We start from the raw sequence: 15,341 nt of genomic DNA, 5'->3' as shown, positions 1-15,341 counted from the left end.
TTTTTTTAAATAGCCAAAGCTCGTCCCCCCAGGAGGCGTGTTGCAGCTGCGGGCCGTGGCAGTTCCCAGGTGATGTCAGTCCTGGCCTCGTGCCAGCCCCGGCCCCTTGGAGACGGTCTTGGTGGGTTCAGCTTGACTGTTTTTCCTTCCTGAGACTTGAGGACACCTTCCTGTCTCAAAGAAAGCAGCCTTTCCAGGGCTTTCTGAGAGCCTGGGGTGGGGGAGGTGGTGGGCCTGGGCTGAGAGGAGAGAGGGAGGCAGGGGAAGGTAGGTGAGGGGTGGGGAGGAGGGGGAGGCTGCTTCGAAGGAGAAGAGAGAAGGCTGGGTGAGCTGCAGACAGGCCCAGCGCCGCCGACTGGGTGGCTTCAAAACCACCCCACAGGGGACAGGAGGGGGCGTGCTCCTTGGGAATCTGAGACCCATCTCCCTGACCCCTTCCTCCCGCTGCCCTGGCTGCTGCCTGGGGGGATGCACTGGGGTGGGGTGGGGTTGGGGGCAAGATTCATTCCCACGGAGTTCCCAGCTGGTCAGCGCCTCCTCTCTTCCCTAAGCTCTGGGCCCATCCCTCTCTCCTCTCTGGCTAAAGGCCCGTTGCCAGTATCTTCTGAGCTTCCAGGCGTGGGTTTCTACAGATGGGATGAACTGCAGAGCTGGGTTTGAGGTCTCACTGTGCTCCTCATTATGTAACCTCGGGTCAGCCACTGCTCCTTTATAGTCTCCATCTGTGAAATGGGTCACACTTGCCTTGCAGGGTGGATATGAGACTCTGATTCTGAGACTCTGGTTCCCTCAGTGAGGGCTGGACTCCAGGCAGGGGAGAAGACCCAGACTCAGAGGGATGAACTTTTCTGTCTTGTTCTGGAAGCCCAATTTCTTGGTCCTTCAGCAGGTCTCTGCTAAGCACCCATTAGGTGCTGGCACCATGTGAAGCCCTGGGATGCTGCCGCATGATGGTGGAATCCAGAGGTGTTGTGAGCAGGGGCTCTGGCCCAGCTCAGGGGCCTGGAGAGTTGCCTCCTGCCTCGGAACCTCGACACTGAGTGCACGGACAGCAGAGGAGGAAGATGAAGGGGTGGCTCTGCACTCTGCGTGTACGCTGTCTCTTCAGTCGTGTCTGACTCTGTGCAATCCTATGGGCTGTAGCTCACCAGGCTCCTCTGTCCACGGGATTCTCCAGGCAAGAATTCTGGAGTGGGTTGCCATGCCCTCCTCCAGGGACTCTTCATGCCTGGGTCCAAATCCTGGTCCTTCAGTGGCCGAGTGACCATGAAGATGCTAACAGCCCCTGCCTCTTGCGGTTGGAAGAAGTCGACAAATTATGGGTTCACACCATGCCCGGCGCGGACCTGGTGCTCCGTGAGCTCCCCCATGCTTTTCTCCTCGGTCCACAGAGGCTCGCCTTGCTCTGAGTACTTTGCAGAGCAGCTCTGGGTGCCCAGAGGAGACGTGTCAGGGATTATCAAGTTATGTTCAGGGGAGGTCCAGGGACCCGCAAGAGCCCCAAGCACTGCATCTCATGCAGGGGTGGCCTGAACCACTTTGCAGGACCTCTGCACGCTCGGCAAAGTCTTTTCTTGCCTCCGAGGCATCATCCTTATGTTTCCTCTATTCTTTCTCATTCACACACCCCCACAGACCTTGGAAGCACCAATCATATTTTTACTCTTTCTTTGCTCACAGCCTGTTTTTCTGATAGACCTTGGCCTCCATGAGAGCAGACACCACATCTGTCTTGCTCTCTGGCCAGAATGACCTTTTCGATCTTGTTCTGCAAGCTCAGGTTCAGTCCAGGCCCTTACAGGACTGGGCACATACCTAGTGAGGCCGTGTGGGCCAGTGGCGAGAGTTCAGTGAGGCTCTGCAGCCAGAACACCTGGTTCAAATCCATTTGCTTGCCAGGGGCCATGTAAAGGTGGGCATGTTCCCTGTGCCTCAGTTCCCGCATCTATAAAATGGAGCCATAACTTGTTGGGTAGGTTACATTAACTTACGTAAAGTGTGTAGACGAAGACCTGACACCTAGTGGGACCTTAGAAAAAGTCAGGCACTTTTCCAAGTCTAGAGGATCTGGGCATTCAGAAAACACCAGCTCCTAAATTTTATCAGTCTTCCCTCCACAGGGCCAGTCTGTCCTAGTTCATATAGCCCTTCCGGTCTAATTTGTGCAGGCTGTGCTAAAACGAGGAAAACCAAGGCCTAGAGAGAGGCAGACACCCACCCTAGGTCATACAGGAATAGCGGCCAAGGTAGACCAGGCCAGGTCTCCTGTCTTCCAACCAGTTCAACCTTAGGATCTCCTTGGTTTCTAGGCCCTAGTGGCCTACCCTCTGACCCTGGTCCCCCCGGGAGCCCAGTCCCAGGCTCGTGGGGCCTACAAGTCTGGTCTGGATTAGACACGCTGGTAAGCAAACGCCGGGCCCCCCCAGCAGGCTGCCTGGCGGGACCCGTGCTCACAGCTGCTGAAGCTCACAGGGATATAAATCATGGTGGCAGGAGCCTCTGGGGTTGGGACCACCTTAGCCTCCTGAAGGGCACAGGGGCCTGAGAGTCATGGGCAGAAATGCCTGGGTCCACTGGGGGTTTTTCTGTCTCTGCTGGGGCAGCTGGAGCAGGGCAGGTCAGAGCTGGCCAAGAGACCATTGGCAGGCCTTACCTCCTAGAGGGCCAAGATCTCAGCTCTGTTTTAACTTTTTGCTCTGGAGTTATTTACAAACATGCAGAGAAGTAATGGAAGGAGTGCAAAGAACTCCAATATACCCTCTACCTGGATTCACCAAGTTTTAACAGTTTGCCACATTTGCTTTGTCTTGCTCTCACTCTTGCAGTTACTTTTTTCTATTCCATTTGATAGTATATCACCTACATCATGTTATTCTACTCCATAATACTTCAGAGTGTGTTTCTGAAGCACCAGAATACCCTCTTACATCACCATACTGTTATCAAATTCAGTAAATGTAATGTTGATATATGTGTGCATGCTCCGTTGCTAAGTTGTGTCTGACTCTATAACCCCATAGACTACAGCCCACCAAGCTCCTATGTCTGTGGGATTTTCCAGGCACTGGAGTGGGTTGCTGTGTCCTTCTCAAGGGGATCTCCCCAACCCAGGTGTTGAACCTGAGTCTCCTGTGTCTCCTACACTGGCAAGCAGATTCTTTACCACTGAGCCATCTGGGAAGCCCCAAGTGTGACACTGATAGGATACCTTAATCTGTTGTTCTTACTCCAGTTTTGTCAACTGCCCAGTAACATCCTCTATAGCATCAACCCCCGGTAGGACAGGACTCAGGCCAGGGGCACATGGCATCTTGCTGTCCCTGTCTAGACTTTAGATATAAAGCCCACAGGATGTAAAATATACAATAGCAAGAGATGCAGACGGGTTGAACAAAGATGGTCAACCTTACATGTGTGTCCTATAGACTGATGATTTTGTAAATCTTCTAAGTTCTCATGATAATTCATCATTCTTGTGATTGTATATGGTTGCTTAATAAGTTAACTTGCTGAATATGCTAGAGTTTGGGGGATTCCATTGTGTAGTGTGTTTATTTTTTTAAATCTAATGGGAGCATCATAAAATGGAAGTGGTCTGGGCCACTGAGGGGAACTAAAAGTGGTGGAGGAGCCCTGAGCTAGACAGAGGGAGTTTGCATTCTCAGCTCCAAAAGCTGTGCAGCTCTGGCCCTTTGCTGTCCCTCTCTGTTTCTCCATTGCCGTGGGTGGCCTCTGAGGCTTTCCAACTTGCAACTGAGGAATTAGAGAAGAGCGTCCTGAATGGCAGGCAGGAAGACTTGGGCTCCTAGTGGCTCAGCAGAGCCAGGGACTAGCTAGGGGACCTCGGGCAGTTTGCTTCATCTGTATGGGCTCAACTTCTCATGATGAAACGATGCACTCTGAGATCCTTCTTGTGCTGATGCTCCTTGTGGCTAAGAAGGTTTGGGTGGAGGGTGCGAACTGATATTTAGGTGTCCCCTTCAGGGTCCCAGGTGGCCTGGATGAAGTTGCTCATCCCACCTGCCTCAGCCCTGGGTTTCTCCTCCCTGAACTCCTTTAACTCCTCTAGCCCTGAGTAAGCCCTCACTCAGGCAACATGGAATGGCTGGGCTGTCCCATCCTAAAGGCAGAAAGCGTGTGTGTTGGGGGCAGGGATGTTTGGCAAGCGGCTCCCAGAGATACTGGTCCACAGCCGTGCCTCTCCCAAGTCAGGTGTGTTGTGCTGGCCTTGTAGCTTACATGGGCCCCAAGATGTTAACCGTCCACTACCCAGGAATGAGGCCCAGGGAAGACAACAGCAACAAAATGTGCAGAATGGAGCACTATGCAGCTGCAGAAAAGCATGAGGCAGCAAAAAAGCATGAAGCAGCTCTTTCAACACTGAAGCGTGTCCAAGATGTATTGTTTAGGGAAAAAAAAACACGCAAGTGCATATCAGTGTGTGAAATGTCACCTCTCATGTGGAAAAACAAGATACATGTGATATGCCTGTATCTACAAAGACTATTTCTATAAGAATCCCTAAGCTCTGGTTAACAGAATTGCCTCTGAGAACCGGAAGCGAGTGGCTGGGAGAGGAGACTCGTCGGTTTACTCTGTGTCTTCTGAAGTGTGAGCTCTGTAAGTGCATTGTCTATCTCAAGGGGAATACAATGGCAGCAACCCCGTTCGAGGAGGTGTGCGTGAGGGGCTCCTAGGATGATGCTAATCGCATTTCTTGCTCTGCATGCTGGGTGCGCAGGTATGCTCAGCCTGTGAAAGTATACTTAATGGCACATGGACCGTCCCGCACTTATGTTACACTTTGATAAAAGTTTTAACTTAGTATGTTGTAAATGATTATTTAAGCGTATGTGTTTTACAAAAACTCTGCAGGATTATTATAGTGTTAACAGTGGTTGTCTTTGGGATGGGTGATATTTCTAAGATCCTGCAGTATTTGAGTATGTGTATATATATATATACACATACAATGAATACATAAGCAGAGACATCTATAAATACTTTTTCAGAACCAGTAATCAGTAAAGAGCATTTCTGGAAGGACACACAGGAAACTGCTAATAGCAGTTGCCTTTGCGGAGGAGCCTGAGGGAGGTACATACTTTTCACTGCATCTACTGGATACAACTGGCTTTGTTTACCCAATGCATAAATGGCATAATAAAAACTATTTAACAAGGCAAAACAAATAGTTATTATTCTGTCTCAGCTGTTCTTGCTGGTTAGGGATTAGGCTAGGGAGACTGGGAGGGGTCACGCACCTTCTCTGGGGTCGCCCAGCAAATCTGGTGGCAGAAGTGGGCCGCTAGCCCGGAGCATCCAACTATCTGCTCTGTCCTCACTCCCAGGTTTCCTGCCATTGACAAGGTCACAGTCCTTTTCCCGTGGCTTTGCCAGGGGCTGCCTGGACCTGAGTAGGTGTGGGATGTACAATGTGCTTTCCTAATTAGCTCCCAGAGGGGGACTGTTTGCTGATCTGCAAAATGGGCAGCCCCATTTCAGGCTCTGACTGAGGGCCAAATACAGGGTGTGACAGAGTGGGTACAGCATGGAATCTGGAGCCAGGCTTCAGCTGGTAAAAAGTGTCTGTTAAAAAAAAATAAATTTAAAAATAGGCATACGAAAGTACCTGGAGGAAAGCGTGGCTGCCTGGCTCTGCCGTCTCTCCTGGCCCTTCTCCTTGTTCCGTGCCTCCAGCTTCCCCAGCTTCTCTGATCCTGGACCCACAGGGACAGAGCCCCACAGAGAGAGCCAAGAATGGCTGCACTCACCAGCCGTTCCCATCACCCTCTCGGCTGGACCTGTGAGATGGGGAAACACCATATCCCAGGGCTGCTGGGAGGATAACAAGGGTCACAGGGGCTGGCACCCCGACTGGGGCATCTCCAGGGCAGGGGAAGGAGCTCACTTTGGGCTTTACAGGTGGACAGACCTCACATCATTAACCTGCCATGCTCCAGCCATGCGCCTTTGGGTGTCATTATTTCTTCAAATCATCTCAGTTACAACATGGGTAAGAGTACCCTCTGTTAGCACACACTCATTTGCACATGTGGAAAACCACATGCCTTCCCAACCCTGTTTGTAAAGACATGGATAAGGGATGGATTAAAGTATGGTACGTTCATAAGATGGAACAAACAGCTACTACAGAAAGGAAGAGAACCCTTTACCTTTATGTACTGACTTGGGATAAGAGCCAAACTAGATTAAGAGGAAAAAAAAAAATGCACGGAGAAGAAAGAAGGTAACAAGGGGCTACTGTCTGTGTAAAGGGTGGAAGAAAGCATACGTGAGTATTCCTGTATTTGCTTGGTTATTCACACACAATAGAGAAGTCACACAAAGCCAGTGGCTGAGCCTGTCTGCGGCGGGAGAGCTGTGGCCGGAGGACAGGAGGGAGGGAGGCTTTTTTTTACCACATACCCCTCTGTACCTTTTGAATCGTGAACCACATGGATGAATACATGCCTCATTCAAAAATAAATAAAATTAAGATTTTTCTTTTACCAGCCACACCAGATACCCAACAGTTGTTCAAGAAGACAGCGATGAAAGACTGGTTCTCTCGATTTCTGGAGAGGAAGACCCCTATCTTCCTTCAGCCCCACCCCCTCCAGGGCACAGGGCGGCCCCTGTGACACCTGTGTCTCTTCCAAGGTCCAGGAGAAGCGCCACCTCTGACCTCTGATGTCCCTAGGCCCCTCCCTTCTGCAGCTGGGAACATCTTTTACTTAAAAATACCTTTTATTTTAAACCCATCAATTCTCTCTCTCACACATACACCCACACTCATCCGTAGACACGCACACATCCTGTCACCAACAGTCTATGTTTTTCCAAAAGATCTGCCTTGTCTCTGACCAGCCAGGGCTGGGGCCGGCTGGATGGGTCCTCACGGCTCTCCAGGGTGGGGCGGAGATGTCCCGGGGGCCTGCTCTGAGGGACGTGGGCCCAGGTCATTGTCCTCTGGTCCCTACACAAAGAAGGGACCCAGGTTTGGCTCCTGGGGTCTTCTCCCCTTTTCACCCAGTGGCTGGCCTCTGGCCTTCTTCTCAGGGTCCTGCTTGGAGCAAATGAAACAGGGATCCAGGCTCATCTCCGTGGCACTCGGAGTGGGGCTACCCCCCTCACCTTCAAGCAGCTGCCCCCCAGGTCACGACGGCTTCCCTGTAGGAAGGGAAAAAAGAGGTATTAGGGGGTTCAACTGGCTCCCCTTGAACACTGGAACTAATCTCTGTGCCCAGCAATAGGGGACTTGATAAACACATCACTTAGCCACACAATCAAGTTCATGAAGCAGAACGCAGAAGACACTATATGGACTAACAGGGGATGATGCTGCAATAACATCATTTAAAGACAAGATCAAGGACTGAGTGCGTGCTCCTGTGTGCTGAGATGTCCAGAGAGAAGGGTACATGGGAAACTGCTAATGGTTTCCTCAGAGAAGAAGAGTGTGATAAGGAGACAGGATGGGAGGGAGGCTTTTTAAAAAACTCTGTATACTTTTTTACCTTTTTCATTTCTTTGCCATGTAATCTGTTGCTTAAAAAAATCCAATATAGGTCAAGTCATACAATTTTACACTCAAGGGCATAACACATTCCACAGTGGTTCTCCTACTGCCCGGGCTGGGGACTCAGTGGCCTCCTCATCAGCCTCAAAAGTAGATTCTGGAATTCTGGCCTCCCTGCCTTCATTCAAGGTGTTCCCAGGAATATGCACTCCGGTCCTGTCCTAGGAAGATTTCTCTGTTCCTGCAATTGCCTGGCAGTCCTTGCCTTTCTGGGGCCAGGATAAAACCCAGAAGGGGAATATGGGATCTCTCTGTTCTCCCATCAGGCTGGGAACTCAGTGGGGTGGCTGGGGAAAGTCCTTCACTCTGTAGCCCCAGTTCCAGCCTGGGAACTGGCATGGAGCAGTTACCAACCAATGCTGATTGGATCAGGGGTGTCCACTGGAAGATGAGCTAATGGTGGCAGGCCTGGAGGCCACCTGTTTCCCTCACGCGGCAGGGACAGTCTCTCCCCGCTATTCTGAAGTCTGACTCCAGGGTTTCAGCCTCACTGTAAACCAGCGAAGTCACAGACATCAGAGCACCCCTTCTTTTGCGTCCTCCAGCACTGCATGAATGGCTCAGAGGCACCCAGCCAGTTGGTAAAAAGGGCTGGGCTAGAAAATCCATGTTGTCCACAGTCTGTCTGGTTTCCAGGACATGGTGGGGTCTGAAATCCCACTGTAAACGCTCATTCCTGAGCCTGACTAGGGGATGACGGGACCAGCCTTTTTCTCAGCCATCTAGAGAAATAGCTGACCATCTGGGAGCTCTGCCCCCTGCCCCCCTCCACTCCTGGGCCCAGGTTGGGGCAGATCCATCCAGATGCGAGCCCAGCCTCCCTTGAGGCTCTCTGGGCCCAGGGACAGCGTGTTCATTCACAGGCAAGGCTATTTTGAGGGCTGAGGCCACAGTCCCAGCAGAGCCTGGGGCTTGGGCTTCTCAGACAAACTCTGGCAGCCGTGGCTGAGAAGGGCGGATGGAGGTGGGGGTGGGGGTCGGGTTGAGGTTGGAGCATAGAAAACCAGCTTCCCACCTTTTCAGGGTCAGGAGAGCTGCCTCTACCCCACATCTGGCAGTCATCGTGAGACTGGCATTCCCCTGAGAATGCTGAGACTGTTCACCTCCCTGAACCTCAATCTCTCCATCTATGAAATGGGGACAAAATGATTCTACTTGCCCCCACAGGGGTGCAATCAAACGCAAGTGCAGCTGCAAAAGAGGCTTATAAACTGCCAAACACATTTAGAAGAGGCCTTGACTAGGCCCCAGATTCTTTGTCCCTTTGCCCCTGAGTGCCAAGGGCTCTGGGAAGCACTGTAGTTAGTAGGTGGTTAGAGCAAAGCAGACCTGGGCTTCAACCCCAGCTCTATCTTGGACTACCTGTCAGACCTCGGGCAAGTGACTTCAGCTAATGGAGCCTTGGTTTCCCCACGTGTAGTTACCATGAGGATTATACACATTAACACAGGTAAAGCCCTTAGCAGAGTCAGGAACATAGCAAGTGTTCAACGAACATTCACAAGTATTAGCATCAGCATCACCTGATGATGGCATCTCCTTGCTCCACGACTCCTGGGCTGGTACCCCAAGTGGGGAAGGCTTTACAAGATGATCTTATGTGACCCCTACCCTCAGGTGACAAAAGGGAAAACAGGGCAGAGAAAAGAACCCCCTACCTCCCCTTGCTATTTCTACCACAGAGGGCCACACCTAACCCTCCTTAAACAAGATGCGGCAGGGAGCTATCTCCATGGTGACCCCAACCCCTGACCAGCCAGCTTGGGGCAAGGCGGTAGCTCGGAGTGAAGGGATAGGGTCCAGGGCTTTAGAGCTCTCCAGAAGGCTCCCATGGTCTCCCCAAGACAGCCAGTTTTCTTCCAGTTGAATCCTCAAGTCTTTGAGGAGCCAGAGCCGGCCAGGATCGCCCCTTCTGCCTACTCCCAGAGGAGTCTGTGGACTTGAGAGCATGGCTTCTATAGCCAAATTTGGCTGGGTTCTAGGTCCTGTAGACAGATCCCAGGGAAGGAGCCAGATCCAGGCGAGGCCGTGAGACCAGCAGAGAAGCCCCCAGGCTACCTGCTGTTACCAGGCCTTCCCACACTAACCTTTCCTATTTCCCAATCGAGCAGGCCTGAGTTTGAATCCTGGCTTCTTCATGGGCAGTGTCTCTGAACCAGTGATGCTATTTCTAAACAGGTAGGGATAACCAGAGCACCTTCTTCCCCAGCTATTGAGGGTTTTTATCTTTTTTTTTTTTTCTGCACCATGCAACATGTGGGATCTTAGTTCCCCGACCAGGGATGGAACCTGTGTTTCCTGCATTGGAAACTCAGAATCTTAACCACTGGACCTCCAGGGAAGTCCCTGCTGGGGGATTTTAATGGTAACACACGGAGGGCGGTTAGCACGAGAGATCAGTGCTCATCAAGACTGCCGACACTGCTGTCACTGGCCTGTCTTCGCCTCCTCTTTGTGTGGTGCCACTTTCAAGGTCTTCCCTTCTTTAGGTCATGGTTTCTGACGCCAGCTCTAGCTGTGTCTTGCTCCTAGAACACCTTCCCCTACCCTTCAACCTGCCCGCCTCCATCCTCCAACATCATCAGGGACTTAGCCCCTGGGCCAGGGGCTTCCTCTGGCCCTGACAGTCCCTCTGTGCACCCCCATCAGACCATAGCATCCCTCTTTTCACCTCCAGCCCTGCCCTGACACCACACTGGGAGTTTCTGACTGCAGTACATCGGCACCTACAACCTGCTTCTCTGGGAATGTTCTCAGAGCCAACGGAAAGCAGCTGTCAGGTAGCTGAGGTTTGCTGAACTGAGTGAATGGGTGAAAGGCAGTCAGGGAATATCGCTGAGGGCCCAGTCAGCCCTTCACAGCGTGGGCTGGATTGCCCGCAGGCCCACCCTAGCTTCTCAGTCCAGCCTGGAGCACAGACAAGGGCCCACAGCTGGGAGTAACAGGGACCCTGGAGAGAGTTCAAGTCTGAGCCTACCAAGACTGACTTAGGGAAACAGAGGCAGCCATCAGGGTGAGAGGCCAGGGCGGGAGTCTGATGAGCTGGAAGGGGGTGGTCTGAGGCTAGGACACAGGGGCTTTCCTCAAACAGAGTGAAGAGAGGAGCTGGGGCAGCTTTGAGAACCAAAGACTGGGGGACCCAGAGGCCTGGCTCCAATCCCCCATGCTTTTTAAAAAATTTTTTATTTTATGTTAGAGTTAATCAACAACGTTGTGTTAGCTTCAAGTGTACAGCAAAGTGATTCAGTTATACATATACATGTATCTATCCTTTTTTAGGAGAAGGGGATGACAGAGGATGAGATGGTCAGTTGGCATCAACAACTCAACGGACATGAACTTGAGCAAACTCTGGGAGCTGGTGAAGGACAAGGAAGCCTGGCGCACTGCAGTCCGTTGGGTAGAAAAGAGTCGGACACAACTGAGCGACTGAAGAACAACGATCATTTTTCAAATTCTTTTCCCATTTAAGTTATTACAGAATTCTGAGCAGAGTTCCCTGTGCCCCCAATGCCCTGTCACTTTCCAAAAGGCCATGGGCCGGTCAGGGACTCTCTCAGCCTCAGTTTCTGCAGCTGCAAATGGAAGCTGTTGGGATGCAAAGCTGTCACACAGACAAGACTCCTTACACTAAGAAAAGCCCAGGCCAGAAAGGGAAAGGCTAGGGGTAAAGCAGGCTCCCTGGGACTGGTGCAGAGATGAACCAGCTTTCCGCCACAAGTGCCCCTCAGCGACCTCTGCAGCTGCTCACCCTTACCCAGTCCCTACCAGCCTGGTACCCATCCTTACCTAGGGCAGACCACAGAAGCCTACCTCAAGCTCTGCCCCAATGACTCAACAGTGCTTTTCCTGGACACTGCATCTCTTTAAGGGGTGGGTATCCTCAGGGGACCCCCTCATTCATGCTTACTGCTCATGAGCTGGGTACCTCGGGCTCTTGACTGGGGGTGTGCGTCCCCTTTTCTTCTAGCCCCCTGTCCCTGGGTCAGTCTCGGGATGCAGGACAAATCTTTAACAAAAAGGGCAGTTCAGGTCACACACACCCAGCAGACCCGGAGCCTGCATTCTGGCTTCCGAGCTGGGTGATGAGGGCACCCCTGAGCCTCAGATCCTCATCAGTGATGAAACCAGCAAAGCTACCTGCCTGATGGGGTCCTGCGAAGGTAAAAAGAAAGACCACGAAGGCGCCCCTACGTAGGTAGAGCCCAATAAACGATGCCTTTGTTATGATCTCCCCAAGCGCTCTTCCCAGCAGACCTCTAGTTGGAGGGAGTGTCCCTGGAGGAGCAATCTCCATCCTCTAAAGCACGCCTGAGCGCCGGGCTTCTCTGCACCCCGCGTTTGGGGGACACTGTGAACTGCTGTGCTCCACACCAAACCCTGGGCTTGGAGGGCCGCACCCCCGACGACTCGGTGTTGCTTCCCCTCTCTCTTCACTGGGGTCTCTGCCTCTCTCTTGCTACCTAAGGGGCCAGTTCCTGACCCCACGGGCGCAGTGCTGGAGCGCGGCGCGCACTCACCCCCTTTCGCTGGTTGCTGAGGCAGAAGGTGCAGATGGAGCGTGGCTGGCGGCCGCCTTCGGGGGCGGCGGAGACCGCGCTCTTGGCACTGCCCGCAGCTCGGAAGCACGGCTGCCCGTCGTCGGCCGCGTCGCCCAGCAGCAGCACGTTGGCCAGATGTGCGATGTAGCTGGACGCCAGGCGCAGCGTCTCGATCTTGGACAGCTTGCGGTCCACCGGCTCGGTGGGGATGAGCGTGCGCAGCGCCGTGAAGGCCGTGTTCACGCTCTGCGTGCGGTCCCGCTCCCGCGCGTTGGCCGCCTGGCGCTGTCGCACCACCACCACCGGGCCCGCGCTGCCCGCCGCCCGCCGCCCGCCCCCGGGGCCCGGGCCGCGCCGTGCCGCCTCCAGGCCCTCGCAGCAGCCGAACGACTGATCGGAGGCGTCGCTCTCGCTCCGGTTCTCCTCGTCCTCGCTCAACAGCCGCACGTCCGGGTACAGCACGTGCGCGCCAACGGGGCGCAGCAGTGCGAACGCCATGGGCACCCGGCCTCGTCCCTGGATGAGCAGCGTCCCCCTGGATGAGCAGCGTCCTGGCGTCTGCCGCGCCCCGCCGTGCGCTCCCGCGCGCTCCCACGGCCCCTCCGGCCGCAGCCTTATAGCCGAGGGAGGGGCCAGTCCGGAGGCCGCCCCGGCCGGGGCGGGGGGGCACCGCCCCGGCCAATGGGGAGGCTCCCGCCGCCGCCCGGCCAATGGCTAGGCGCCCACCGCCCCCGTCCCCCAGGTTGAAAGCGGCCCGCGAGCTGGTGGCCCGCCCTGAAGGCTCCAGGTCCCCGCTGGCGAGCTGGGTAAACGTGGGGGTCGGCGAGGGTGGGATGGACTGTACCTAGATCCAGGCTCATCTTCAGCCTAGACCGCCCGGAGACTGCGAGCAGATCCCTTCTCTCTTGGCTTCAATTCCTTGTTTGGAAAGAGGGTTGCAGGGAAACCAACTCGGGTTTTTCTGCCCTCAAATTCCGCTGTTTTGATGCTACAACTCACGTGTTGTCAAATAAGGGAGGGGGGATCTTTTAACTTGATAAATGCCCAGATTCCTCCCAATCTGATTCAGCAGACCCAGGAATCTGCATTCTCTACAGGATGGTGGTGTCCACGGAGAACAATCGGAGAAACACTAATAATCTTTCCAAATAAGGACTCAGTGGTGTCACGTCCCTGACAACAAACTTAGAAGGGAGAGGCGGTGAGAGAGAGAGAGAAAACGAAAACGAAACACACAAACGCCAGTAGCTTTATTCATTATTCATTCAACAAATACTTTCTGGGTCCCGGCTGTGCCAGGCATGGTTTTAGGTGAGAAGAGAAATGTGAACAAAACGAATTCTCGGCTTTCACAGAGTTGGCGTTTTGGTTGAGGTTCTACCACCAAAATGGTTGTGCCAGACACAAGGCTGAGTGCTTTACTGATGGTTACTGTTCTCTGCTGAAGTTGTGGGGAAGTGCCCCTGATTGACAGAAGAGAGCTCTGTCCTTCAGAGTGAGTGAGAGCACTGGCCCTAGCCTGCTTGTCTTCATGATCACCCCTGTTCTGTCTCCACCCCCAATACAAGGAGAACTTCTCTCCCTCACTCTCCACAGTCCCATCCTGTATGGCTGCTGCAGCCCCCCTGGCTCCCAATCCACACCCTCCCCTTTCCTTCTGCTTGAAGTGCCAACACCACCCCCTCAAAACACAGGCGCTTACAGAGAGAGTGGGTGGGAGGAACTATCTTCCCTTGTTGCCTTCCTTCCTTCTGGAAACCTTAGATTGTTCAGCCAGATTTCTGACACGTCCTTTTCCTCAGAGGCTCTGGGAAGAATTACTGAAATGATGATGGTTGCTGGGGTCCCCAGGTTGCTCACGTCCCTTTCCCAGCTCCCTTCTGTGGGGCTGGCCTAACCTGGATTCACTTGGCCTTGACAATAACTTTCTCTTTGGCCCACATGGCAGCCCGTGAAGCAGAGAGAGCCCAGGGAGTGAAGTCAGAGGAGCTCTAGGTACGTTTAGGCTCCATCTTCCTTCTGGGCATCAGTTCTCTGGACGATACCTCTCAGCTCTGCCATGCTGTGCTTTCCTGGCTCTCCAGACCCAGGCCAGAATGGGGGAGAGGCGGGGAGCTGGAGGGTTTTCCTTGGCCGCTGGGAGAGCAGTCCCTGAAGTCTTCAGGCCCTAGGGTCTTCGGGAAGGTCTGTTCCCACACCTGGCTTTCTCCCACCTCATTTGACCATGACCCCAGCCAGGCTGGGCTTTGGAGAGGAGGAGAAGGAGTCTGCTCGGCCCCCTCCCTGCAGGGCCAGCCCCACACACAGCCCCAGGCCAGGCTGCTGCTTCCTGAGCCGATGAATTATTACCGGGAGATTTCCTTCCCTGTCTGCGCCTCCTCACAGGGGCTCCCGCTCCCTTCACTTTCGCTTCCCCCCCCACCTTCTCCCCCTCTCTTCTGCTCTGGACCCTCAGGCAGCTTGAGATTCCTCTGTCCAGCCCCCTCCCCTTCCAGCACGACCCGGAGGAGCCAAATAGGGCGTGAACTGGGCCCGGAAGGCGGGGAGGGGGGCTTCCTTGGAAGGCGTATTCATTCATTCGCTCCTCAGGCAGGTTTTGACACAGGGGACCCTGGGAGTAAAATAAAACCATGAATGAGACTCAAGGCCTTCTGCAGCCCAGAGGGGAAGGCAAGCTGTAAACAAAGAATTCCAGGACAATGTGGACGGTGCAAGCCAGGGCCTGGCATCAGAGAGACCCAGTTCCGGCCCAAGGTTAGCTGCCTCTTGGAGTCTCAGCTTCCTGCTTTGAAAACGGAGGAGTAATAATAGTACTTATTCCTAGGGCTTCCCTGATGGCTCAGTCGGTAAAGAATCTGCATGCACTGCAGAAGATCTGGGTTCGATCCCCGGGTCAGGAAGATCCCCTGGAGAAGGAAATGGCTACCCACTCCAGTACTCTCACCTGGAGGAGTCCATGGGGTGGCAAGAGTTGGACAGGACTGAGCAAGTAAACTACCACCTCCACATTCCTAGAGCTTTTGGTGGTTGTTCCCCGAGTTGATGCCAGTAAAGCTGGGGCCTGGCACACGGAATGCACAGCACCCGAGAGCAGTGGTTGGTGCTAGCCGTTAGCCGTGTCAGGGGCTGGGCCCTGCCAAGGAGCATTCTCCCTAGGAAGTCGTTGAGCAGCTTGGACTCTCTTAGGCCTTTTTCCTAGGAGGGGGAGGGGGCTCCTG

At 53.7% G+C, this 15,341-nt stretch overlaps 1 protein-coding gene across 1 annotated transcript; it reads right to left on the bottom strand.

Moving 5' to 3' along the window:
- Window positions 1-288: 288 nt before the first annotated feature.
- Window positions 289-12,693, bottom strand: TCF15 (transcription factor 15). Its single transcript, XM_005887952.2, has 2 exons — window positions 12,103-12,693; window positions 289-7,173 (listed from the first exon to the last, which is right to left on the bottom strand). The coding sequence occupies exons 1-2, from the start codon at window positions 12,619-12,621 to the stop codon at window positions 7,099-7,101; spliced, it is 594 nt and encodes a 197-aa protein (XP_005888014.2). The 5' UTR covers window positions 12,622-12,693; the 3' UTR covers window positions 289-7,098.
- Between the last annotated feature and the right edge of the window lie 2,648 nt (window positions 12,694-15,341).

The sequence above is a fragment of the Bos mutus genome, chromosome 13 (assembly GCF_027580195.1).
Source record: "Bos mutus isolate GX-2022 chromosome 13, NWIPB_WYAK_1.1, whole genome shotgun sequence".
Taxonomy (NCBI): domain Eukaryota; kingdom Metazoa; phylum Chordata; class Mammalia; order Artiodactyla; family Bovidae; genus Bos; species Bos mutus.
The sequence above is the reverse complement of the archived record's forward strand: the minus strand, read 5'-3'. Positions and strand labels throughout refer to the sequence as shown.

Bases quoted from the DNA above. Each gene is read 5' to 3' on its own strand.
- TCF15 (XM_005887952.2), bottom strand. From the start codon at position 12,621: ATGGCGTTCGCACTGCTGCGCCCCGTTGGCGCGCACGTGCTGTACCCG. The intron at 7,174-12,102 runs GTGAGTGCGCGC...CCCTTCCTACAG, and splicing joins TCAGCAACCAGCGAAAGGGG to GGAAGCCGTCGTGACCTGGG.